We start from the raw sequence: 27026 nt of genomic DNA on the forward strand, positions 1-27026 counted from the left end.
AAATATATTTTCTCTTAATTTTATACTTAATTAATGATATTTATATTAATTATTGGTCAAAACAATAAAATATACAATATAAATAAATTACATTTTAAAATATAAATTTCAACTTTTAAAAAAATCATCACTACACATAGTGTAGGAAAACACCTAAATTAATAACTGTGACATGGTTACTAAAATTGATGACATGTCTTATAGATTAATATGATATGAAAAATTATATTTAATATTAAATTATATTTTTGGTAAAGTTTTTAAAATATGGTAATAACTCATATATTACATTTATTGTCGATTTATATTTTTGGACTTTTTAAAAATACGGTAGTAAACTCATAAATCATCATTGAAATAAATATATTCAATTATGACATTTCAAATTTCGAAATATCATTTAAAAATATTTCAAAAATATATACATATTTTTAGAAAATTAAAAAATTAAATCATAAAATCAAATTAAATCGTAAAATCATTAGTTTCTTATATATATCTACAGATTTTATAAATATTTTTTAATTTTAATTTTTGACAATTATGCAATTTTATATATTTATTTAATATATTAAATTAAAATAAATAGATAAAAAATATACTTAAGATTATAATTTTAAATATATACATGCACATTCTTAAATATAATTCAAGAAAAAAAACTGTTTTTATCTTAATTTTAATGTTCAGTTAAATCAAATTTATATTAAAATATTGATAAAAAAGAAAATTAATAATAATAATAAAAATTAAATATAATTTATATTTATTTATTAAAAAATATTTTAAAATTTTTTTACTGCAGGAAAACACCTAGTTTTATGTACAGATACTTGGTTCATGACTTCACCATCGGAAGTGATCAATGTAATGACACCTTCCAGTGATTTGGGCTTTTACTAATGGGCCTTTATTAAGCAATCTCAAATGCCTTGATAATTAATAATAGACGGGCAATCAGAAACAAATTCGTCAGGTTACCCTTTATACTTTAATGGTCACACTCATGTCCTAAATTTATAACGTAACTAGTTGAACTGAGTTTGTATACATAAGAGAGAAACCATGTTCAGCTTTGTTAACTCAACTTAGTAAAAAATAATCTACGTGAATGTAATGAAATTACATATATAATTGAACGTTGCCATGCTCATTGTAAACGTGTAACTCTTTAGGAAATAGGAGATTCGGATACATCTATTCTTTTTTTTTGGTCTAAAAAAGGTGGTTTTACCTCTTTGCCGGGAACCCAAGGATTGTAAATAATCCCTCCCACCGTGAGTTGAATCCGGATGGCGGAAATCACAGCCGTAACCCCTTTACCACTAGACCAACTCAACGTTGGTTACATCTATTCTTAACTTACCCTACAAACTATTTACGTAACTAATGGTCCGTCAAATGTGTTTAGACAAAGAATGTATGCGATTTTCACATCAAATTGAGTTTTAGGAGATAAAATATGAATGATTTAGAAACAAGATCCCTGGAACCAAACAAGATAACAACAACAACAAAACATCAACAGATTCTTGGACATACAGTAATGGAGAATAACACCAAAATAAATGCAATAAAAAGGAATATATCCCATATTGGTTAGAGATGGTACTAACTTAATTAATTTTCTCACTAAGACATGGTAATACTACTAATTGATTGCTTTAATATCGAGTGTATTCCTAGACAGTCTCCTGAGTAAGTTATATCCATAAGTTTGATAGCATTTAATTTTTTTTTTTTGAAGCATGTGATATGTTTGTATCAAAAAAAAAAAAAAAAAAAAAAAAAAAAACCATTTTGATTATTCGAAGAAAACATGCTCGACCACATGTAGAAAACACGAGTTTTAAAAACTTATCAATCCTTGTGAGCTGTGAACTAAAATCACATCTTCAACGGTGCTGATAATAAGTTCAAAAGTATGGCCAATAAATATCTGTTTCCTATCAAAACAAATATCAGTAGTGTTGACAAATGACAATACATTAGCTGTTAAATTTATATGATGATAAATGATTCGCTATAAATGATAAACAAAATCTTATCTTTGTATTGTGACGACTGAAGAACAGGCCACTAGTTTCTCACCCATTGGCTCCTACACTCTTTACCATTTTTTTACTGTTGGTCAACGTCTATATATGGCTTTAAATACTTATTCTTGGGTTCACCAACCAATAGGATTGTGTTATTTAAGATTCAGTATCTTTTAAAAAGGAAACAAAATATTATCTAATTATATTATACTTTTAAAATAAAAATTAAATAAAAATTATACTAATCACAAAAAAAAACTTTTTAATCTAAAAAAAATATTTTCAAAAAATATTTTTAACGCTCCCAAGTCCCAACAAACATTAAATCTTAGACTTTTGGATAAATCTTAAATTTTAAGATTTATCCAAAAATTTCGGATTTACCCAAGGGTTTAGGATTTACCCAAGGGTTTAGGGTTTAGGATTAGGATTTAGGGTATAGTTTTTTGTTGATTATGTTATAAATAGTTTTTTTTAAATCAAAGTTTTATAATTTATCCAAAGGTTTACTAAAAGATTTAGGGTTTAACATTTAGAGATTAGTGTTTTTTGTTGGTATTAATTTATTTTTTGAAAAAATATTTATTTTTTGCATTTTAGTATTATTTTATTTATTTTTACTTTATTTTATTTACTTTTACTTTATTTTATTTATTTTTACTTTATTTTTATTTTTAAAACGTAATATAATTTGACAATATTTTATTTCTTTTTTTAAATGATGTCAAATTTGAAATAACTAAATCCTATTGGCTGGAGAACCTAGAGGTTCATAGTAGGAGGTGAACCCAAGAATAACTCGGCTTTAAATACTAACTTTAATTCACACAGCCGACACATTATCTCCCTCATTCAGTTTTTTTCTTAAATTTAATATTGTTTGTTGGGTCTAAAGTTTAATATATTCTCGGGTCTAAATTAATAGTATAGTTTGATGACTATGATTAGTTCTTTTTCTCAGATCAGTCTATAAATGATGTTCCTAACCAGTACATGAGAACAAAAATCATCTACAGTATTTGGGGAACACATGTGTTTCACGAACACATAAAGTCTCTCTGTTTCTTTGTGTTTCACGAACACATAAAGTCTCTCTGTTTCTTTTCCTTTCCTTTTAAGGAACATTGTCTCTCTGTTTCCTTTCCTGTTTAACTTTCACAAGAGAGAAAACAAAACAATAAAATGAAGGAATCATTCAAAGTGTGTTTCTGTTGTGTAAGAAGCTTCAAAGTGAAAACAAGCGAGCCACCTCAAGAAATCAAGAAACTCTTCGATGATTACTCCGGAGACGGCAGGATGTCTGCAGATGAGATGCTCAGGTTCGTGATCGAAGTTCAAGGAGAAAAACACGCAGACACGAACTACGTGAAGGATATATTCCACAGGCTCAAACATCACGGCGTTTTCCACCCTCGTGGGATTCATCTTGAAGGGTTCTACCGTTATCTCCTCAGCGATTTCAACTCTCCTTTGCCCCTTTCAGGAGAGGTAGTGTTTTAGGACTAATATCTGTTTACTTTTGCGAGATGTTTTGGTTTACTTGTGTGCTTATGGTTTTCAGGTTTGGCAAGATATGAATCAGCCTTTATCACATTACTTCTTGTACACGGGACATAACTCTTACTTGACTGGGAATCAACTCAACAGCAGAAGCAGCACCGAGCCTATTGTGAAAGCTCTGAGAAGTGGAGTTCGTGTCATCGAGCTTGATCTATGGCCTAACTCTTCAGGAACCGAAGCTGAAGTTCGTCATGGCGGGTTTGGATCTTGAATCACTCATTGTTTTAGTACCCTTTAAGAGAAGAAGTCAATAAAACAGTTTCTTGATTAGTTATGCTGTTTGGTTTCAGGACGTTAACAAGTACTGAAGATCTCCAGAAATGTCTTAACGCGGTAAAGGAGAACGCGTTTGTTGTGTCGGAATACCCTGTTGTGCTTACTTTAGAAGATCATTTGCCTCCAGATCTTCAGAAGAAAGTCGCTAAGGTAAGATTCTGATAAATCTTGGTATATTGTTTAGAGAACACACTGAGCTTTTGAGTGATGTTTTGTAGATGGTGAGCAAGACTTTTGGAGGAACATTGTTTCGATGTACCACCGATGAATATACAGGGTGTTTTCCTTCACCAGAAGCACTGAAGAACAAGATCTTGATCTCAACAAAGCCACCAAAAGAGTATCTTCAGACACAAGTCTCTCTAGGCTCAACAACAGATGAATCCGTAAAAGCTAAAGTAAGAATAACAAAAAAAAAAAAAAACTAAAGTAATCATTAGTACTCTTCTTAAAGGGTATATTCTGATGGTTTTGTGTTGTGACAGAAAGTGAAAGATGCAGAAGAACTGATTCAAGATGAGGATGAGGAGACTGTAGCCATCGAATACAGAGACCTGATTTCGATTCACGCTGGGAACCGCAAAGGAGGAATGAAGAACTGCTTGAATGGGGATCCTAACCGAGTCATACGGTTAAGCATGAGCGAGCAGTGGCTAGAAACTCTGGCTAAAACCCGTGGACCGGATTTAGTGAAGTTCACACAGAGGAATATTCTGAGGATATTTCCCAAGACTACACGTATTGACTCATCAAACTATGATCCTCTCGTTGGATGGATTCATGGTGCTCAAATGGTTGCCTTCAATATGCAAGTAAATGATTTAGACAGTCTCCCCTCTTCACTATAAACATAGATTTAATAGAGAGGGAAGATTAGTAAGTAATATACCAATGTTCTAAAAATCGGTATAGACAGCACCTAGGCGCTAATTCTCTACAAAATGTTTGACAACCTCCTAGTGATTTTTTTTTTAAATTGACACCAACTATACTTGGTTTTTGTATAAATGCAGAGTCATGGGAGGTTCTTGTGGATGATGCAAGGGATGTTTAAAGCCAATGGTGGATGTGGTTATGTGAAAAAGCCTGATGTTTTGCTCTCCAATGGTCCTGGAGGTGAAGCTTTTGACCCTTCCAGTAAAAATCTCCAGATCAAGACAGTTCTTAAGGTTTCTTCATTGTCTCTGATTATGATTAGCTCCTTTTCATCCGTTTCTTGAGACGCAAGAAACGGTTATAGCTTTCTGTATATGAATGTGGTGTTAAATTAGGTGAAGATCTACAACGGAGAAGGATGGAATATGGATTTCTCTCAAGATCATTTTGATCGATACTCTCCTCCAGATTTCTACGCAAGGGCAAGTCTCACTCATATGACAGCTGAATTTAACCTAAAGAATTTTTTTTGAGAGACCTATTAGGTTTCTTGTCTGGCAAGTCACCTGACTTTCTTAGTCTTGTTTTCATTACAGATCGGAATCGTAGGAATACCTCTAGACACAACAAGTCACAGAACAGAAACAGATACGGACGAATGGTTTCCGGTTTGGGATAAAGAGTTCGAGTTCCCATTGCGTGTTCCCGAGTTAGCGCTTCTGTACATCATAGTGAAAGACTATGATAGTAACACTCAAAACGATTTCGCCGGCCAGACCTGTCTTCCATTGTCGGAGATCAGACCAGGAATTCGTGCCGTCCGGCTCCATGATCGTGCCGGAGAGGTCTACAAGCACACCAGACTGCTCGTGCGGTTTGTCTTGGAGCCTCGTTAGTCGTTTCGCAGTATGATGTTCAATCATCATGACGTATATCAATTGAATAAAGTGTCGGCAAGTTTAAGCCACGTGCTAGTAAAAGAATATAGGAAATAAATTATTAAAATCAGCATTACCATAATGTGATTTTAGTTTTCAACAATGTGTTGTTCAATCTCAAACGGTTGATAAATAATACTCTCTTCATTTTTTAAAGAGTGTCGTTGTCACACAGATTAAGAAAGTTGTTGAAATATACGTAAGTTGTAATTAATTATACATCTTTGACCAATAGTATTTTAGATAAATAAAATTATTTATAAAATCAATGCAGTTTGCAATTAATTTTCAGCTGAAAATTAGTATAATTTACATTGGAATTGTAAAGTGACATTCTTTATGTAACAAGAAAATGAGCTCAGAATGACACTTATTATGAAACAGAGGGAGTATTTGTTCAGATGTTGATATTGCGGTAACTACTAATACAATAATACCAATTGCTTTCATTATGGCAAGTGGCAAATTTCATGATGCCATTATGGCAAATTCATACTAAAGCAACTTTGTTATTATGGTAAGTTTCACTAAAGTCTTACGGATAGAAATTGACATTAAAAAGTTTCATATAAATTACGGATATTCCCTGCATGGCAGGCCCAGATGCTTAAATCGAATAAAACGATTTTTGGGAATATATAAATCTATGATATCTAAATCAAACCGAGTCCAAATCCGAAACTAAACCGAACCAATCCCAAAATATGCATAGAAAAAGAACGGTGCCAAAAATATGAAATATCGGTGAAAGTGATAGAACCGAATCAAAGTAACTCTGATCCACTGCTTGCAAGAATCCGTTGTGGAGAATGGAGATCAACTCTCTCTTGGGACGTGAGCTACCCATAGTGTCCTCTCTGACCCATTCAACACAAATGCGAAGCTGTTACAATTGCTTGACACGAATTTTGCCAAATGATACAAATCCAGGAGATGCAAAAAAAAAAAAAGTTATAAATGTTATTTTAGTAAGCTCAAAAATCACTGTAGTTTGATGATTCTTCACATGTTACGAATCGTTCTGATAACAACGAAACCGATGCCCCCTTTTTCGTTCGTATCTTGAAGTATCTAGAGACACCACAATATTTGAGGAAGACTCTCTTCCCCAAGCACAATGATGTTAGATTTGTGGTGTGTGACTGTGTGTAGTACTGACTTTTCTTATGTCTTATATATCCTTCTATGTTCAAACTTTCTTTTCTAGTGTCTTGTAATGTAACCAGACTTGTATGATCATATATATATATAGCAGGGGTATGTTGATGCTCCTCAGTCCTCACCATCTGCGTAATCACGAGTGGGAACAATTCCGTGAAGGTAAAAAAAATATCAATGTTTGCATATCCATCTCCAGTTAGATTTGCTTTGCTTATTTCATCTTTAGAGATATGATATGATACACAAAGAAGCTGGTGTGGAGATATATGAATCAAACTACTAACTTTCTTTGTTGTAGTTAAGGCTGTGATGTTGTTGTTTCAACTTTTGTTTTGAAAATGATAACCTTGTAGGTGTGACGCTGAGGGAAAAGGCACCAAACTCTGAGGGTTACATTGGTTGATGTGGGTTTAGACTTTAGACAAGGTACTTCCTCTCAAATTCGGTTATCTCAGTAGTCGTGTCTTTTTTTGAACACTTTGTTTTACAAACTTTATGCATGGGATTGACTTTTGTTCGATGCAGAGTGTTGTTGTTGATCAAGTGCTTAGTCCAGGAGTTAGAGTCATGGGAGCCAACCGTGATTTAGGTACTGTTAATCTCTCATTTGTCTTCATTTCACTCAGGAAAACATGTCACCTGAAGATATTCTACTCGTTAAGTTAATGGTCATACAGATCACACACAGGTCATGTGAAACGGTCTCCTGCACGTGTAGCAGATCCTCCTCCTCTCCAAGCTTTATTCTCAGACGCTTCATTCTAGATTCTTCACCCAAAGTGAACCAACTTACTTATGGGCCAAACCAAAACTAACCTCAACCTCCTCTCTTGTTCTTTTCTTCTTCTTTTCGGCCTTGCGTTGATATGATTGGTGGATGACGTGCTGCCTACGTATCAGATTGTTCCGACCTCTAAGCCAAGGGAAGAAACAGGGATGTATTGGGGGATACAAAGTACGATATGCATCACACCTAAGTTCAGTATTCAATGAATTAGCCTACAATGAATTGCCCTTTCGAGGTACTCTGCTCTTCATATCATATTTCCTGAATGACCTTATATTTACTAATACCAAGCAGGGTGTTTATAACTTTTGATGCAAGTTGGCTTTTGAGTTTTAACTTTTGAATATAACTAGAGCTTAGAACCTCGTGTTTGTACTTTCTCAGTAGTGATAATTTTCTACTCTAATGAATTTATGCATACTTTTGAATGTGCTTTTATATTTGATTTAGTTGTCCAACAAGTTTATTATACCTTCACGAGGTTATAGCAGAAATCTGATGAATACGTTGGGTTCACATGGTTTCATCACTTTCTCCCAAATGATGTTTACTCTTTATATGCATTGTCTGAGCATTCTTTACAATTTAATAATCTATTTGAGCTTAGACCGAGATTGAGTTATACATCTCGAGATCTCTGTGTAATCATGAACCCTCGTTCGAGTAAGTGACTCCACAAGCTATCTCCTATATACAGAACGAGAGAGGCCAACTCTAAACTCCAAACCAGAACTCTTCTTATTCTCTCTCTTAAAACTCCAACTTATAGGAGACAATGAAGTTTTCTTGCTCAAAACCAGTGTTGCTCATTTTTGCAATCCTTCTCTTGCTCATTGTTGCTCAAGAAAACAGAGTCGCTGCAGGACAGCCATGTGACCCTATGCAGCTTATTCCATGCGAGGAGGCCATACATAATGGCTCTAAGCCGCCGGATACTTGTTGCACCAGGCTGAACCAGCAACAGCACTGTGTATGCCAGTACATGAAGAACCCTAATTTCAAATCTTTCCTTGACTCACCAAATGCTAAAAAGATTGCCACTGATTGTCATTTTCCTAAACCCAACTGCTAGTCTCTCCTCATCTCCAATCTTGTGTTTTTCTTGCTATAATGGATTTGCTGTCGTTTTGTGTCAAAGTTGATATCCATCATGTTTAATGGTTTTCTTCATGGTTTCCTACTTTGGTTAATGATTTTTCTGCATGTGTTTGTCTTCAAAAGATCTCACTTTTTGAGACATAAATCTCAGATTTAATAATAAACTAGATCTTGACCCGTGCGACCGCACGGGTATTAATTTTCTGTTTTATTTTTTTATTTATTTATACTAAATGATGTATTTGTAATTTGATTATTTAAAATTAACTACGTTAGGGATGTGTATTTAGATACCCACTGATTCGGTTAAAAATCTATTTAGATTTGAGATTTTCGAATTTGATTCGGGTCTTTACGGGTTCGGTTCAGATACGGATAACCCGTTTGATTATTTTTAATTTTCAAAATTTATATATACTTTAAAATTCTCAAAACATATAAATTTGAGTAATGCAAGCCAAAATACTTAAACTAAAAAAAAATAAAAAACTTGTTGAATTTCAATATTTAAATGGAGAATAAATATATATTTTAAATATTTTTGGTGTTTTGATTATTGTTTATCTACTTTATATGTTTATTTTGACTATTTTTTATATTTTCAAATAGTTTAGACAATTTTATATTGACAAAAAAGACAACTTTAAAATAGCATTAATTGTTGAAAGAAAAAACAAAATACATTAATCTAACTGAAAAAATAAGCATTAAAATAGGAAATAAAAAAACATATTAATTTAACTGAAAAAGACAAACATTAAAGTAGGAAAGAAACAAAACAACATTAATTTAACTGAAAAAGACAAAGATTAAAATAGGAAATTCAATTTAATTCTCGATGGCATGCCATTGTAAATAACTTCAAAAACTTTGGGGTATTTTAAAAGAGTACTTCTCTTTTAATAATATAGATATATGGCTGATCTATACTATTATTTATAAAGTGATTTTGCTTATTACTAACTCCTATTATTTATAAAATGATTTTGCTTATTTATCATGTTCTCCATGATTTTAGGTAATTTTGCTTATTTATTAAAGTTTAAGAAGAACAATTAATTTTTATAATATTATTATTTAAAAATCTATCTTATTATATATATACCACACATGTACATATTTTAAGATATTCTAGATGATTAATTATTAAATATATATTAACAAATTCTGATAGTGATTTTTGCTTAGCTATACTATTATGATCTATTATATATATACTATTATTAATTATCTTTCTAACTTATATTTATATTGTGGATGTAAATACAAAATATTAAACCTACCACATGTGTGTATATACAGAAAGTGCATGTTACGTTAATTTCAATGTGAGCCACTTCCTTTGATACAGATAAAAGTATTTTTATTAGTGAAAAAGCATGCCATATTTTTGAAACCAACTACTTTAGTTCTTATAAATAATTTTAAATCAGAAAACAATAGATACATATTAAGATGTGAACAGCTAAACAATTATTTTCGTTGAGATAGGTTTCAGTAGTTAGCATACACAATCCTTAATAAATAATTTTATTTATTATATATATAATTAACTATAAAATTTATCATAATAATAAATTAGTATTACTTATTTTCTTTCAAAAATTAAAATTAAATAAATATTAAAATAAGTTTGTGTATATTTAAGTAAACCAATGAAATACTTTTTGTTTGTTTTATTTTATTTTATTTTTGGTAAAAGTGGTAAGAAAATTGTTTGTTTTGTTTTTATTGTAGTGTTTAGTTTACTTAATTTTTAGCAGTTTTATCACCTTATGTATGTCACGGCTTTAAAGAGGAAATATGAAATGAAAGAGATGAAAGTTCGTCTTATTTAATTTATTGCGTAAAGAATGTTGGATATGTAGTTAAGGTTTTATAGTTTTGTTGAGTAATCTAAACTATTAAAACTAAAGTACAATTAGTATTTCACCATAACTTTTCCTAAATAATTACAACCATATGCCATTGAGCTAAAACTATTAATTTATCACAATTAATTATTATCACCAAAGTAAAAGTAATCAATTCTTTCTTTAACCACTCGCTCCACAATATACGTTACCATAGTCATTATTATTTAACATTTTATCGTAAATTACTATATCAAATAAATCATAATAATCATTAAGTCAGTTTTTTTTTTTTTTGAAAAAAGGGCTTTCAATCATTAAGTCAGTTTCAACGTATTGTTCTCATATCTCTCACTATACAAATGTATTTGTTTTCATATATGCTGCAAATAAACTAAAGCTTTTCTTAGAAATTTACACTAAATTAAAAACAATAGCTGACATATCTCATTAATAGCTTACACATTATATAATTGAAAATGTTGTATTACGATATGCACAAACTATTGTTCTCATATCTTTTAATATACATAGCGGTTGTAGTTTATATAATTGAAATATCACATTAATAGCTTATACACTTTAAATTTTATATCACAAACTATAGTTAGCAAATGATGTATTCAATTTCAAAAAAGTTCCCGTACGGTATGCACAACTATGGCAACAACCCACAATATGGAAAAGATAAAAAGGAAAATCAATTTTAAACTTAACTCCCACGTTTTTCTGAAAATATCGGTTTGATTCATTTAAATTACAAATATCTTTATTATAAATGTTTAGGAGATACTGCAATCGTGTTGTTCTATCCAATAGAAATATCAATATAATTAAATCAGAATCCCTTTTATAGATTTGCCCCTGATTTTCCTTGGCATATTACTTTTTGTGCCATCAGATTTGTTTAAAAAAATAAAAATTCATTAAGGATACAAGAGGAAATGAAAAAGAAACCACATAAACAACCAACTAACTCACGTTACATTTTTATTTATGACCTGTATTATCGCATTTGAACCAATTAAACCAGTATTAATGGGATAATAAATATGTCTTCGTGCTCTCATGGACCAAATGATATTAGATTGTTGGGGGGTTTTAATGTTCTCATGTTCTCATCCATTATTAGATTAGATACCAACAAATTGACTTTTCCACACGTAAGGCCAATGCACACAAATGAAAAAGAATCTGCAAATTTATCATTTTATTATGTTTTGTTAATGACATCATAGAACGAAATATATAGGAATTCAAATATATATGCCCATTGGTAAAAATTTTTGATAAAGAGAAAGAACTAAAACAATGATGTTCGTTCTTAATATATGTCATGTAAATTGATGCGTAAAACATTTAACCCTAAAGCTTACCACTCGAATACCAAAAACTAATATACCCACTTAAAAAAGTATATATATATATGCCCACTTAGTGTATATCATATAATATCATTTTACAACCAATAAATCCCTATCATTAGAATCAAACTCTTAAATAAAACGCAAAATCACCCCATTCAAAATTCAAAATAAAAAATCATCAAATCCAAAATTTTGTTAAACTCGAATAATATTTTATTTTTGTCAAGAACTCGAATAATATTATTTTCTGTTTCAAAAATAGTGTTTTAAACAATAACGAGGTATATGCCAAGTAATATTCGTTATTCACCAGTTATTAATTAGTAACAAAACCTTATACATCATACCGAAATTTCCTCCCAACAAACCAGAATTTCTTTAATTTTTTTGTAACTATTATCTAACCACTAAGTTAGAATAACCTATGTTATATAATGATATATAAATTAAATTTATTTAACTTCTTAAAAAAATACAGAAAATGTTATATTTTTACAAAAAAAATACAAACCCACAAACCCACATTATATATGCGGGTCAAGATATAGAATGAAAAAAATGATTACAAAGATACGAGCATGTGATTACAAAGAACCGAGCGTATACCGGATCAACTTTTAAATTGATATTATTTTATAAAATAGATTTTGACTAAAATTTATACACAAATATAATTACAAAGAAAAACAAAAATATGAACATTATTATTTTTTTCTAAAAAAACAAAAAATATACCCGCCCTTCGAAAGGGCGGGTCAAAATCTAGTTCCTATTTAAATCAGTCATAATTTTGCTTATATATTTGACCTGATACACTCTTAAAAACCTGCTTTATAGCAATAGAAACATTCCCAGTTAAGTCAACCTCATATTTTTACATATATTTTAGTGTGATACACTCTTAACAACTTGACTTATAACAAATAATTTGTTATATAATAAAAGAATAATACCACCAATAACAACCCTACGATCTCGACATAAATCTAACTATTAAATATAGTTTTATTGCATATTCTATATCAATTTATCACCCTATATATATAAGTATTTTCCCATTCAGTACTCACCGAAAAATACATACACCTAAATGGCAACCAACAAAAGTGCGACGCCTAAATAGATGTAAGCTTCCTCTGTTGTGTTGTGTTTCCTCTGTACTTCCTCTTATCTCAATTGTATATACCACATCTATATTATTAAAACTGAAGTAAAAATTAGGTTTGTTTGGAAACTTAGATTCATTTTTTTAAAAAATGTTTATTTAGAAATTTCGATAGCAGTTTAAAAAATAGGTTTGTTTAAAAACATAAATACCATTTTAAAATAAAATGTCTATTTGGAAACATAAATAATAGTATAAAAATTATATAATGTTGTTTAAAATATAGATAGCAGTGTATTAAGAAAAGAATGAACTATGTTATTAAAAAAATTGGGAATCTATTATTTTATGAGAAACTATCTATTTAGGTCAACTTTAAAATATACGAAAATATGTTAATCTAAATATCTAAAATATCATTTGTCAAAATATCATAAGACAAAATTTAAACTTTATATATATATATATATATATATATATATACTTCAAATCAAAATAATATTTAAAGCTGATTTATATCAAAAATTGATTCAAAATATATATATATTCAAAGATTTATTTTTACTAAAAAAATTTCCAATAAACATTATTAAAAAATGTTTTCAATATATATAAGAAAAATACAATAAAAAGTCAAATTTCGTATATCAACTTAAATTACGATTTTATATTTCACATTAAATTTTTAAAATATAATATATGTGATTATTTATATAAGAGTAAATATAAAATACTATTAATTATATGTTTGTTGTGTTTTTAAAGGAAAAATAGATTGTGAAATAGGGGTGGGCGATCGGGTACCCATTCGGATTTGGTTTGGGTTTGTTTCGGTTTCGGGTTTTCGGGGTCAAAGATTTCAGTCACATTCGGATATTTCTAAATTTTGATTCGGATTCGATTCAGATCTTTGCCGGTTTGTTCATGTTCAGATAACTCATTTAAATTATTTTTAAAATTCATTATATATTTTAAATTTCTCAAAATATATAAACAAAATAATATATTACATATAAATTTGAATAACATATATCATAATACTTGAACTTAACATATAAGTGGTTTGATTTAAATATTTGGATAGATAATCAATAATTATTTTAATTATTTTGGTAATTTGAGTATACTTTAACTTTTAGATATTTACATTTGACTATTTATATATATTTTCAATTATTTAAACCAACTTATAAGTACCATATATATTATGGATATTTTTATATACATTAAATCTAAAAATAATATATATATATAAGTATACAAATCTATTTTGAATACATTTAGGTATCTAAAATACTTTGGTTCGGATCAAATTCGGTTTTAGTTCTGTTAATACCAAAATTTTGGTATTTAATCAATATTAATTCGGGTTTGGTACTTTTTTTGGATCGGGATCGGTTCGATTTTTTCGATTCAGGTTTTTGTCCAACTCTAATATTGACATGAAAACAATATATTTTATAAAAATATACACCCGCACAGGCGTGCGGGTCAAAATCTAGTTAATATTTAAAAGATGGGACTGACAAGAAAAATTATATAAAAATGATTAGAATCTATACTATTATTTGAGAAACTATCTATTTGGGTCAACTTTAAAATATACGAAAATATGTTAATCTAAATATCTAAAATATCATTTGTCAAAATATCATAAGACAAAATTTAAAATTTATATATATATATATATATACTTCAAATCAAAATAATATTTAAAGCTGATTTATATCAAAAATTGATTCAAAATATATATATATTCAAAGATTTATTTTTACTAAAAAAATTTCCAATAAACATTATTAAAAAATGTTTTCAATATATATAAGAAAAATATAATAAAAAGTCAAATTTCGTATATCAACTTAAATTACGATTTTATATTTCACATTAAATTTTTAAAATATAATATATGTGATTATTTATATAAGAGTAAATATAAAATACTATTAATTATATGTTTTGTTGTGTTTTTAAAGGAAAAAATAGATTGTGAAATAGGGGTAGGCGATCGGGTACCCATTCGGATTTGGTTTGGGTTTGTTTCGGTTTCGGGTTTTCGGGGTCAAAGATTTCAGTCACATTCGGATATTTCTAAATTTTGATTCGGATTCGATTCAGATCTTTGCCGGTTTGTTCATGTTCAGATAACTCATTTAAATTATTTTTAAAATTCATTATATATTTTAAATTTCTCAAAATATATAAACAAAATAATATATTACATATAAATTTGAATAACATATATCATAATACTTGAACTTAACATATAAGTTGGTTTGATTTAAATATTTGGATAGATAATCAATAATTATTTTAATTATTTTTGGTAATTTGAGTATACTTTAACTTTTAGATATTTACATTTGACTATTATATATATTTTCAATTATTTAAACCAACTTATAAGTACCATATATATTATGGATGTTTTTATATACATTAAATCTAAAAAATAATATATATATAAGTATACAAAATCTATTTTGAATACATTTAGGTATCTAAAATACTTTGGTTCGGATCAAATTCGGTTTTAGTTCTGTTAATACCAAAATTTTGGTATTTAATCAATTTTAATTCGGGTTTGGTACTTTTTTGGATCGGGATCGGTTCGATTTTTTCGATTCAGGTTTTTTGTCCAACTCTAATATTGACATGAAAACAATATATTTTATAAAAATATACACCCGCACAGGCGTGCGGGTCAAAATCTAGTTAATATTTAAAAGATGGGACTGACAAGAAAAAATTATATAAAAATGATTAGAATCTATACTATTATTTGCGAAGTGATTTTTTGCAATGGAGTTTGCACGTTAAAAATTAGAGTGGTTAATATCGATAATATTTTTAATGAATAAAATATATAATTAAGCTAAAAATAAAAACGAAAATTAATTAATTTGTTAGATAATTGATTAAAATTAATAATAGTAAGATTTATCCAAAATCTAAAAAATATATTTTAAAATATAAATATAATTCCTATATGTATGTTTTGTTGTTATCTGAAAATATCATAAAGTATATAATTAAATATTAATCAAATAAAATTCTTAATTTTATGAAATTGAAAATAGAATATTAATTGACTTTTAAGATTTATTTCTATATAATAAATAGGTGTACAAAGAAAATTTCAAAAAATTATAATTAATATGTAAGAATTTTCAAATGAAATAAAATAATAATTTACTATCATAGCCTTTTAGTTAGTAAAACATATATTAATTAGTAATTATAAAGTTGAAAACATAAAGTATATAACTAAATATTAATCAAATAAAATTCTTAATTTTATATAATTGAAAAGAGAATATTAAGTGACTTTTAAGATTTATTCTATATAATAAATATGTTAACCAAAAATATTCAAAAAATTATAATTAATATGTAAGAATTTTAAAACGAAATAATATAATAATTTATTATCATAGTCTTTAAGTTAGTATTACATATATTAATGAGTAATTATAAAATATTTAGTAAATATGAATTAATATAATAAAACCCAAACATAAAAACGAATTTAAGTTTTATGAAATCAGATAACTCATTAAAACTGATATAATAAAAAGTCTTTTTAAAAACAAAAAATAATAATTCATACACATATTTTGTTATTATCAATGAATATCTTTAATAAATATAAACAATTATATCTTTAATAAAGATAAACAAATATAAACAATTATTTCTATATATATATATATATATATATATATTATCATCTAAAAGAATATATTTTAATCATAAATAAAATTAGTTGCAAAAATATATAGTTAAAAATATTTCTAATCTATATATGAAGGATTTCAAGAAATTAACGCAATAATGAATATATATTTGATAAATAAATTTCATATATAAAATTATTTGATATTCTGTAAAAAAACTTAAAGATCATAAACAGTAAATTATCATGATATTTAATTAGTAATTGTAAAATGATTAGGCCCGTTTGCGCGGGCACAACATCTAGTAGTTCTATTAATAAGATCGATATAACATCCAGTTTCGATGACATTAATTACAAAATTTAGACTATTAATAAGGAGTTTCACCCCAAAAAAAAAACTATTTCTAAGGAATATTTCTTCTGGCTGCAGATACCATTTACACAATTTAATCTTTCTTCTTGCTGCAAATGCAAATAACCTTTGATCAAATTGGCATAAGCTAAGATTCTTATCTGATTCAATGCTTTTTCACTGAGAAAAATCGACCATTAACAATTGTGTCCATAACATTGCATATCGGATTCAAGGGTTAAGAAAAAACAATATATAATTAAAATGTAAATTATTATTTTACAATAAATATATTTTATACATGAGATCTCTAGTATAATAGGTTGGAAGTCTTACTCACATGTAAACCCTCGTAATATATAATATCGTATGTTATTTTACTTAGAAAAATAATTCAATACATCATTATATATAAGTACAATGATTTCTTATTTCTGATAAAAGAACTAAACGTATATGAAAGCCAAAAATAATCTATTAAAGACGATGAAAAGAATTACAAGCGAGGAAAATATATAGACCTTCAAAAGGTAATCAAGTATTATGGATTCAATTCGTTTCCTCCTTTTTGCAATTGGGTCCATTGAAAGGTAATTAACAATTAGGATTTTAAACTAGAATGAATGTGATATTCCTCTAGGCAGAAAATCCAAACCTGACACCATCAATCCTTCCATCTCTTCTCTCTCTTCTCCTCTGCTATGGCGTCTGAAATCACCTGGCAGAAGTCGTTCGTGGAGGCAGCATACACCTGCAATTGCGGCTCCTGCACACTGCTCGCCGTCAACTCCAGCGGGAAGGTCTATATTCAAGTTTTACAAGAGTTCAATACCCAGAGGTGACCTTCAACTGGAATGATGAGGACATCAGCGTGAGTTCTACATGTCCCTGTGGAGCTGTATTTAGGTTTGTTTGCTCTGAGTATGATAGCAATTTAACCATCTGTAATGCCTGAGAAGCCTTCACATCAAAGGTTTTAGCATTCTTCTTTGGATTAGATTTGGCTTATGATTATCTTTGAGAAATCTTGATTTTTGATTTGTCTATCTTATTGTGATTTGTACTCGTTGGTTTGGCTTATGATTATCTTTGAGAAATCTTGATTTTTGATTTGTTTATCTTATTGTGATTTGTACTCGTTGGCTTGGCTTATGATTATCTTTGAGAAATCTTGAATTTTGATTTGTCTATCTTATTGTGATTTGTTGTAAAAAAAAAAGAAATTCCAAACCTACAAGATAGGAAAATGTTCTAAGTATGTCATTTTAATTCTTTAGGCTTGATGTCTTGATTTGATTTTGTATAATATTTCTTTGTGTCAATCTTGTGCAGTTACAGAAAATTAACATCTTATTCCAAGATGCACACTTTATCTCTGATCATCAAAGTATTGATAATTTTGAGAAGAGTGAAGATCTTGAGGATAAACTTGAGAATCAATCTCGTATTGATAATTACGAGATTGGTATCAGAACAAGACAAAATATGTAAAGTAAAGTACCGTTGTATTGATTCAGAAAAGATTACAAGAGATAAACCCTAAACCCTTAACAACAAAAGTTGATTAATGATCTATGTATAATCAATATGTCGAATCATTAAAACAGATCAAAATTCTCTCTCCCAAGTTATCCAATTCCTAGTGATAGATTCACCAGTTTTAAATACTATCACAAAGACAACACAAATCAATCCATAACCAAACATCAACATCCACAAAAACAGATCTGAAAATATACGTTTTGACAGATCTGAAAAGAGGACTTACGCTAGACGACATCATCACCACCCCCTTGCGCTTCCAGCCCATCATTCAAGACAACCTCCGGCCTACCCACTTGACCTGGCGGAGCAGGTATTTCCAGCCCATCATTCAAGACAACCTTTGGCACACCCACTTGACCCGGCAGAGCAGACATTTCCAGCCCATCATTCAAGATATTATTCGGCCCATTATTACCCAGCGGAATAGGCATTTTCAGCCCATCATTCAAGATATCACTCGGCCCATAATACCCGGCGGAGCAACAATAACAAGCCCAAGAATTTTGGTCTGAAACAAGAGAACCACAAAACCAACGATAAACTCTCAAGATCATTTTGATTGATACTCTCCTCCTGATTTCTACGCAAGGGCAAGTCTTCACTCATATGTTTTTAGCAGCTGATATTTTTTTACCTAAAAAAGAACCCTAGTAGGTTTCTTGTGCGGCAAGTCACTTGACTTACCTGCTGTTGTTTTTCTATTTACAGGTCGGAATCACAGGAATACCTTTAGACAAGACAAGTTACAGAACAGAAACAGATACACTTCAGGTGTGGGATAAAGAGTTCGAGTTCTCATTGCGTATTCCAGAGCTAGCGCTTCCGTGTATCACAGTCAAAGACTACGACAGTAACACTCAAAACGATTTCGCCGGCCAGACATGTCTTCCGATATCGGAGATCAGGCCAGGAATTCGTGCCGTCCGGCTCCACGATCGTGCCGGAGAGGTCTACAAGCACGTGAGACTGCTCGTTCGGTTTGTCTTGGAGCCTCGTTAGTCATTTCGTTGTATGGTTGTTCATTCATCACTTGTGTCAATAAATAAATAAAGTGTCGGTAAGTGGTAAAAATAAAAGAATAACGCTACTTTTGGTTCATGGTGTCTTAAGACTTGCTGTAGTATCCAACAAGCCAAAAAACTGTTGTGTAGTCTTTTTCTAAATGTTATGTCGTTAGTAAGGAGTCTGTTTTTGATTCATAGTCTTTTTCAGACGTTGGCCGTATTTACTCTAGTGATTTTTAAGCCTTGTGATTAGTGTAAAGAATTAGTTTTCGGTAAGTCTCTGTCTCGGGACTTCTTTAAGCCGCTATCATCGAAAAACCAATATTGTCTAAGGATTCTTCATAGTCTTTTTCTGGAGGCTCTTCACAAAGCCGCTGATTTAGTGTTGTCTAGACTTCATAAGCCGCATGTAGTATAGCCGTTGGTAGTAAAGTAATGAATTTGTTTTCAATCTGTCTTTGTCTGGACTTTTCTAATAAGATGTGTGTGTACTTAATGAATCCAACCTTTCATAAACCGTGGGTTACTATGAAGTACAATAGGTTCTTTTTCAACTCAATAGCTAGTCTTTGCCTTAAGACGTTGGTAGTAAAGCAGGAATCTGTTTTAGGTTCAGTCTTTGTCTAAAGACACTTCATAAAGCCGTGGGTGGTAGTAGTAGTATTGTGAAGATTCAGCCTTTGGTACTACAGTTTGTCATACTTTGCATCTCCAAACATATCCAATTTAGATTCAGACGTACAATAAGTACGTACCAATATTGTCTAAACCAATTCATAAAGCCGTGGGTAAGTAAAACAATGAATGGATTGGAGTCTTTGTCTAAAGACTTCTTTTCAAGAACGTTCTCCATCACAGTCTTTGTTTAAAGACTTTTTGCAAGCCGTGGGTACAAACGTGATGAAGACGTTTACAGTCACAGCCTTTGTCGAAAGTCCTATTTTGCAAAAGCCGTGAATACTAATGTGATGAAAACGTTTACAATCGCAGTGTTTTTCTAAAGACTTGTTTTGTAAGCTAAGTTCATAAGCCATGGGTAGCAATATTTTCTAGGCTCTTATTAAGCCACATGTAGTAAAGCCGTAGGTTACTAGAGTAATGAATCTGTTTTCAATTGTCTTTGTCTAAACTTTTTATAAGCCTTTGGTTCATAGTCTATGTCTTAAGGCTGTTGGTCGTTTTTACTATCCAAAAAGCCAAAAACCGATCCAAGTTTCTGGTCCATAATCTCTGTTTTAAGACTTGGTTTATGTTGTTGGTCGTTTGTACCATCCAACAAACCAAAAACCAACTCAATTTTTGGTTTATAGTCTCTTATACATGGTGTAAGCTGTTGGTCGTTTTTACCATATGAACAAATCCGAACAAGCTAAACCCGATTTGGTTTGTAGTCTCTATCTAGAGACTTGGTATAAACCGCGTTTTCCCATCCAACAAGCCAGAAACTGATGTCTACTCTTTTTCTAAATGCTTTGACAAGGCTTGTAGTTAATATGGAGTGTCTGTTTTGATTCATAGAATGTTTAAACTTTTTTCAGCTGTTGGTCGTTCTCTTTATCTAATGTTTTTAAGCCTTGTGGTTAATGTAAAGAATTAGTTTTCTGTACAAAGTCTCTGTCTCAAGACTTCTTTAGCCACCACTGGCCATAAGTAGCAGCAATATTGTCGAAGGAATCTTCATAAGCCGATGGTTGTAGTTGTCTAGACTCCACACTAAAGCAAAAGTTTCATAATGCCATTATGGCAAATTCATACTAAACCATCTTTGCTTTATTATGATACGTTTTACTGAAGGCTTAAATCAAAATGCCTTACTATATTATAAAGCAATTTTTAAATTCGAGTATTTTCTTTGTTTAAGTCTTATATAAATCTATTATATTAAAACAAAAGTACAAAAATATTATTTGTCTATTTCTAAGTGAATTCTTATAGTTTTTCATTTTTTTAACTAATTCGAACTACTTCATTAATTGTATATTTAATTAGTTTGACATCATTTATTACAAAGTATTGAATAAAACTTATCTATTTTAAATGTTTTATTATACTATCTTCCTTTTCACTCTTTCTAATTACTTCATTAACTATATTTACTATAACAAATCACATCATGTATTTTACGAGGTAACAATAATAGTTTCAGAGATTTGAATAAAATTTCTTTATTGGTAACAAAAATCCAAACCAACTAAAAAAATATATTTGTTCACAGAATCAGTCAGATATGGACATCCAAATATATATTCGAGTACGAATAATTTTTAAATACACACTCTTTAAAAATTACCAAAATATTTGTTAAGTTATTAGTGTAATTTTTCATCGTAAAATATTCCGCGCTTCCAAAGCGCGGGTCAAAATCTAGTTGACTTTAAAAATGTTTAATATAAATTACGGATATTCCCTGCATCTGCATGGCAGGCCCAGATGCATAAATCGAATAAAACAAATTTATTATAAATCTATCATATCTAAATTAAACGAGTCCAAATCCGAAATAAAACCAAACCAATCCCAAAATATGCATAGAAATAGAATGGTATCAAATATCTATGAAACTGATATGTGTTCAAAAAAAAAAACTATGAAACACGAGTCAAAGTAAACCGGATCCCACACCTCTAGTTGGCCCACTACACCACATGATGATAAAATGGGACAAGACTGGTATCTAATGTTTGTTCAACCATTAGATACTGAACTAATTTGCCAACACGATTAGAGAAAGAGTGGAGATTTAGGGCTAAATCTATGAAGGCCGACCTTGGTCCCGAGAGACTGAATATCCGCCTGAACTTGAGCTTCAAACTCTGAGTACGTGAATGGCTTATAGTTTGATGACTTTATCACACAATCTCTCTGCGGGAACACAAAATAACACACCGAGTGTCTCTCTCTCGTCCTATCCTTCTTCTTCACTCTATGCTTCACACTCTTGTACTCATCGTCGCTTATAGCCTGAATATATATAATAAATACATCAATCAAAAGATTATATATTTGATCAAACTCATAAATATATACATTAATTTACCTGCATCATATCTCCTAGATTGATGATGAGAGTATCAGCAACAGGTTTTACACGCAACCATTCTTCACCTTTCATGATCTCAAGCCCTCCGGTTTCATCTTCTTTTAGTATTGAGATAACTGAACTATCCGTGTGGACTTCCATTCCAAGAGCTTCTCCTTCTGCCTCGACAGAGGAGCTCTGAGGATACCGGTAAACTCGTATGAGCCCTGTTGACTCCGATAAGAGTTCTGATCTCCGGTCACCGGTTAATTCTAGGTTTAGTGTTTGTGCTATAGCTTCAAACAAGGATACTGCAATTCTAGTTATATGCCTTCCATATTCCTCTAGCAACACTCTGCACACTCACAAAGAAGATGGTGGATCCGCAGTGAATTTTAGACAAGAAATCAAGTCTCAAAACTTTTTGTACAATTATATATTGAGATCAAAACTTTTTTTTTGACAGAATTGAGATAAAAACTTATGTATGGTAACACTGGTAGGGTTTTAAAAATTTAGCAGTGTATTTTTGTTGCTTATATCTAAAGTTTGAAATATATGGAGCAAACACCCAAACTGCACTTTCTACCTAATATAACGCAGTTATTAGCACAATGGTTGAGATAAAAGTTTTAACTTATTAAAAAAAAGTTTAACTTATATATGCATGGATATACAACACTGGCAGTTTTGGAAATTTAATTGCCAGCTTTTTGTTTTATATCTAAGTTTGAAATATATGGAGCAAAAACCCAAACTGTATTAATTATAAATTAAAAGCTTTATACTACTAACTGATAGCATTAAGCCATTAACTAGCAGTCTAGCACAAAGGTTAAGAGACATTACAACAACATTTGAACGGTGAACTCAAAACCACGTGGAAAGCTACGTGCATGTACAACGTCACCCTTTTTCACAACCAGTAGAATGAGCAACGAAGTGCTGTACGTTTTCTTACCATTGGAAAACTCGAGTGTATCAGTTCAAAAAAAAAAACTCGAATGTCGGTCAAATGATGAGGCTACGAAAACCGTTATTATTTACCACTCTCAAATGCTGCCAAAGTTTCGGAAACCATTATTTGAATTTAGTGGAACAGAGTGTAATGAATATAGTGGCTAAAAACTTTAATCAAGTGGTTAATTTTCAGAAAAACGTCTCCTAATACCGACACTAAGCTGGATTTAAAATGATTTTCTTTTGAAAAAGCTAGTATTCAAATGAAAAGTAAGCATCTCGTCAATCAAAACTCCATGCACCGGCCACCAAATGACACGTACTGTTCATTGTCAACTCTACAGACCACACACACAATATTTTTACAATGGATCTTCAATAATTATATATGATTTAACATTTTCATATACACACACATCTCTACGTGGATTAAATGACCACGTTAATCGAGTTCATATATTTTATTATATAGTATAGACTATATGATGCCATTAGCTACCTATATATAAAATTTTGAGCATTACTAAGTGTTGACTGATTGATTGATTAATTAATTCGGAAATTTATTAATTAATCAGTATCACTAACTACGTAAAAGACAAAACATAACGACGTCGGATGTTACCTGAAAGGCTCTAGTTTTGAATGTTGAACACCATCATCGCAAGTAGAAACTGGAAGCTTCGAGAGAGGGACGTTGAAACCCTCTAGCATTTTCACGTTTGAAGCTTGAGTTCCTCCTCTCTTGAGTGCATCTCCCGAACGGTTTAGAGCAGGTGTTCCCCAGAAATACGATAACGGAGAGTTAACGGAGGCGAACAACTCCCGTTTTTCCTCAAACGGTAGACTTAGCAACGATTCCGAGATCTGCTGAAGCTGTGACGTCAACTCCAACGGTACTCCGTGATTCTCCAGACGGAAAATCCCCCAGTCCTTGCATGCCTCGGTTAGTATCTGCTTGTCCAAACGTTCCAAATCGATAACGGGGATATGAATATCCTTGTCCTGATCAAGAGCCGGTTCAATCTCCGTCTGGTCTCCGTTGTTGATCGCACGCTGGAAAGCCGGTGGATATGACGCACTGATGCTCATCTCTCCGCCGATGAAATTCTTAAGCTCTATATCTCTCTTTCTTTTAGACCTCTATCTATCTTTGATGATTAAGTTTTGGTGATATTATTCTCTTTATATAAGATTTTCTTATATTAAAATGTCTCTTGATGATATTCCCTATATATGAAATTTCTTTATATATAGGGAATGAAATTTCCCTATATATAAAGAAAAAAATGAAATTTCTTTATAGTACAATGTTTCTAAATGAATCGAAGACATTGTCATCACTTGTCACGGATTTAATATTTGTAACACAAATAAGGCATAGATTCTGTCCAAACAAAGAGACCAAGCTGCATGGTATATGTATGTACGTGTACCATATGAACATAGCTGTCGGTCCATTGCTCATAAACTTCCAATTCTTTCTTAATTAATCAGAACTTTTATGATTTTGTAGTGGAAATTAGATAGAACTTATTGCCACCAATACAACACTTGTTTCTGGTTCACACCAGACTCTTGGTTTAAATCAGGAACTCGGTTAAGGAAATGATTATATGAACCGGAGAGAATAATGAACTGGTTAACCAACGGGGTTGAGCTAGTGGTACTTGAAAAAAATAATCAATATGGTAATCCGCAGTTCGATTTCTATTGGTCACCGAATGATTAAAAAGATCGGCATCACCCAAGTTCACAGAATAATCAGTTGGTTTCGGGCGTCAGACTGGTTAATTTAGAAAAACAAAAGAAAAAAGAACCGGTTTAGTTCTGAATTTAACTTATCCTCAAGCTCCTCCTCCCAACTCAACTTGCTGAAAAATGCCGTTAAAAGGTGTGGGACGTTCAAACGTATCAAATCATAATCGAATAATATATATAAATAGATATATCCGTTTCAGGTTTAGTCGATTGTGGTGTGTGATGAGAATATATCTTAAGTTCTCTTATCTGTTTTTGAGCGTGACTATGCGAGTCAAAGTTATCTGTACAAAAGCCTTTAAGTTGGCCTTACTGGATTCCGAGATTCGATCACGACGAAATATAAGCAGACATTTTCCTTTTCTTTGTGATTCTTAACTCACAGAACTTGTTGTGCATATTTTAACTCTGGTTTTTGTTTGTTTGTTAAAGATGTGTTTCTATTATTGTTTCACAATCTTTTTTTTCCGTGAGTGTCAATTAGCTCGTATATGTGTGTGCAATTTCGTCTACAATTTAGTGGCTAACTGAAATGGTGATAAGAGGAGTGGCTCATCTATCTTATATATTATTTAAAAATCATTTCCAACTACCGATGTGTGACATTTTGTGTCTAATACGCCCTTTCGAGATGATGGCTCTTTGAGCGTCAATTTCGAATGCTCGGATAATGATCGATGGACCAACTTTGGACCAGATCGATGTGGATCAGGTTAGACTGTGTAGATCGGGCTTTAATACCATGTTAAACTAGATGAACTTCACACTTAAAACCAATTAGTGATAAGAGGAGTGGCTCATCCACCTTATATATTACTTAAAGATCCTTTCCAACTACCGATGTGGTACACTTTGTGTCTAATAGGCTTTAAACACTACAACGGCATCAAAACGTATATGTTTGTATAACACGCAAAGACTAACATGTTTTATAGAAATGTTGTAATTACATATTTTGTGTTTTTTTTTGTCGTAACCAATTGGTGATGATCATGCATCGAATCTTTCTGCAATTTTAATCATGTTGGACTACTTTAGAAATTGGATAATCCACTTTTTCAATGGATTAGTTTAGTATACAATCTGATGGACAACGGGGTTTTAACTCGTTGTTGTGTGGTTGAACTCTTTTACTTTCTTCATATATCATATTAAGTGATGAGTTATAAAGATTTGTTGTATCATTTGTTAGATGATGTTTTCAAGTTTTCAACATTGGTTAATTTTAGTTATTTGCACAATTATATGATACATTCTATTTTTATTACTGGGTCAATTGTGATTCCGTAAACAACAATGATGTTTTGAATTTTAAAAGCTAAAAAGTAAATGATTTCATGATATACTATGTGCGAAAATCTTAAATATAATACATCATGATATGAAGGAATATATATATGAACTATTGGTGAATTATAGTTCTATCAACATCGGTCACATATATTATTCGTTTCAATCAGCACAACCAGCATATTCTCCAAAATCAAGCGAAAGGAATACAAGAATAACCTCTTTATCTCCATGGTATGCAAAATCAAGCATAACCTTTTTATCTAGACCCACACCGAGCCGGGTCAGATGGTACGGATATGACCCGTTAAGGAATAAATAAAATGGCACAAAAGTCAACAAAAAGGTTGGCGGTA

The 27026-nt window shown here is 30.6% G+C and overlaps 3 protein-coding genes and 2 long non-coding RNA genes across 5 annotated transcripts; 4 read left to right on the forward strand and 1 right to left on the reverse strand.

The window, feature by feature from the left end:
* Positions 1-2969: 2969 nt before the first annotated feature.
* LOC108827531 (phosphoinositide phospholipase C 1) lies at positions 2970-5847 on the forward strand. The gene is made up of 8 exons (XM_018600944.2): positions 2970-3527; positions 3601-3797; positions 3890-4025; positions 4094-4273; positions 4361-4687; positions 4889-5044; positions 5147-5233; positions 5348-5847. The coding sequence occupies exons 1-8, from the start codon at positions 3222-3224 to the stop codon at positions 5645-5647; spliced, it is 1689 nt and encodes a 562-aa protein (XP_018456446.1). The 5' UTR covers positions 2970-3221; the 3' UTR covers positions 5648-5847.
* A 1067-nt stretch (positions 5848-6914) lies between these two features.
* LOC130499715 (uncharacterized) lies at positions 6915-8067 on the forward strand. The gene is made up of 4 exons (XR_008938604.1): positions 6915-7009; positions 7204-7276; positions 7376-7439; positions 7528-8067. It is a non-coding gene; the product is annotated as an uncharacterized LOC130499715 (long non-coding RNA).
* A 313-nt stretch (positions 8068-8380) lies between these two features.
* On the forward strand, positions 8381-8997 carry LOC108835950 (non-specific lipid-transfer protein 2-like). Its single transcript, XM_018609165.2, has one exon. The coding sequence runs from the start codon at positions 8413-8415 to the stop codon at positions 8707-8709; it is 297 nt and encodes a 98-aa protein (XP_018464667.1). The 5' UTR covers positions 8381-8412; the 3' UTR covers positions 8710-8997.
* An 8469-nt stretch (positions 8998-17466) lies between these two features.
* Positions 17467-18273, forward strand: LOC108827535 (uncharacterized). Its single transcript, XR_001945690.1, has 2 exons — positions 17467-17621; positions 17732-18273. It is a non-coding gene; the product is annotated as an uncharacterized LOC108827535 (long non-coding RNA).
* A 3868-nt stretch (positions 18274-22141) lies between these two features.
* On the reverse strand, positions 22142-24956 carry LOC108827533 (gibberellin 2-beta-dioxygenase 6). Its single transcript, XM_018600946.2, has 3 exons — positions 24245-24956; positions 22678-23014; positions 22142-22601 (listed from the first exon to the last, which is right to left on the reverse strand). The coding sequence occupies exons 1-3, from the start codon at positions 24709-24711 to the stop codon at positions 22362-22364; spliced, it is 1044 nt and encodes a 347-aa protein (XP_018456448.1). The 5' UTR covers positions 24712-24956; the 3' UTR covers positions 22142-22361.
* Positions 24957-27026: the final 2070 nt, after the last annotated feature.

The sequence above is a fragment of the Raphanus sativus genome, chromosome 9, assembly GCF_000801105.2.
Source record: "Raphanus sativus cultivar WK10039 chromosome 9, ASM80110v3, whole genome shotgun sequence".
Taxonomy (NCBI): Eukaryota; Viridiplantae; Streptophyta; class Magnoliopsida; order Brassicales; family Brassicaceae; genus Raphanus; species Raphanus sativus.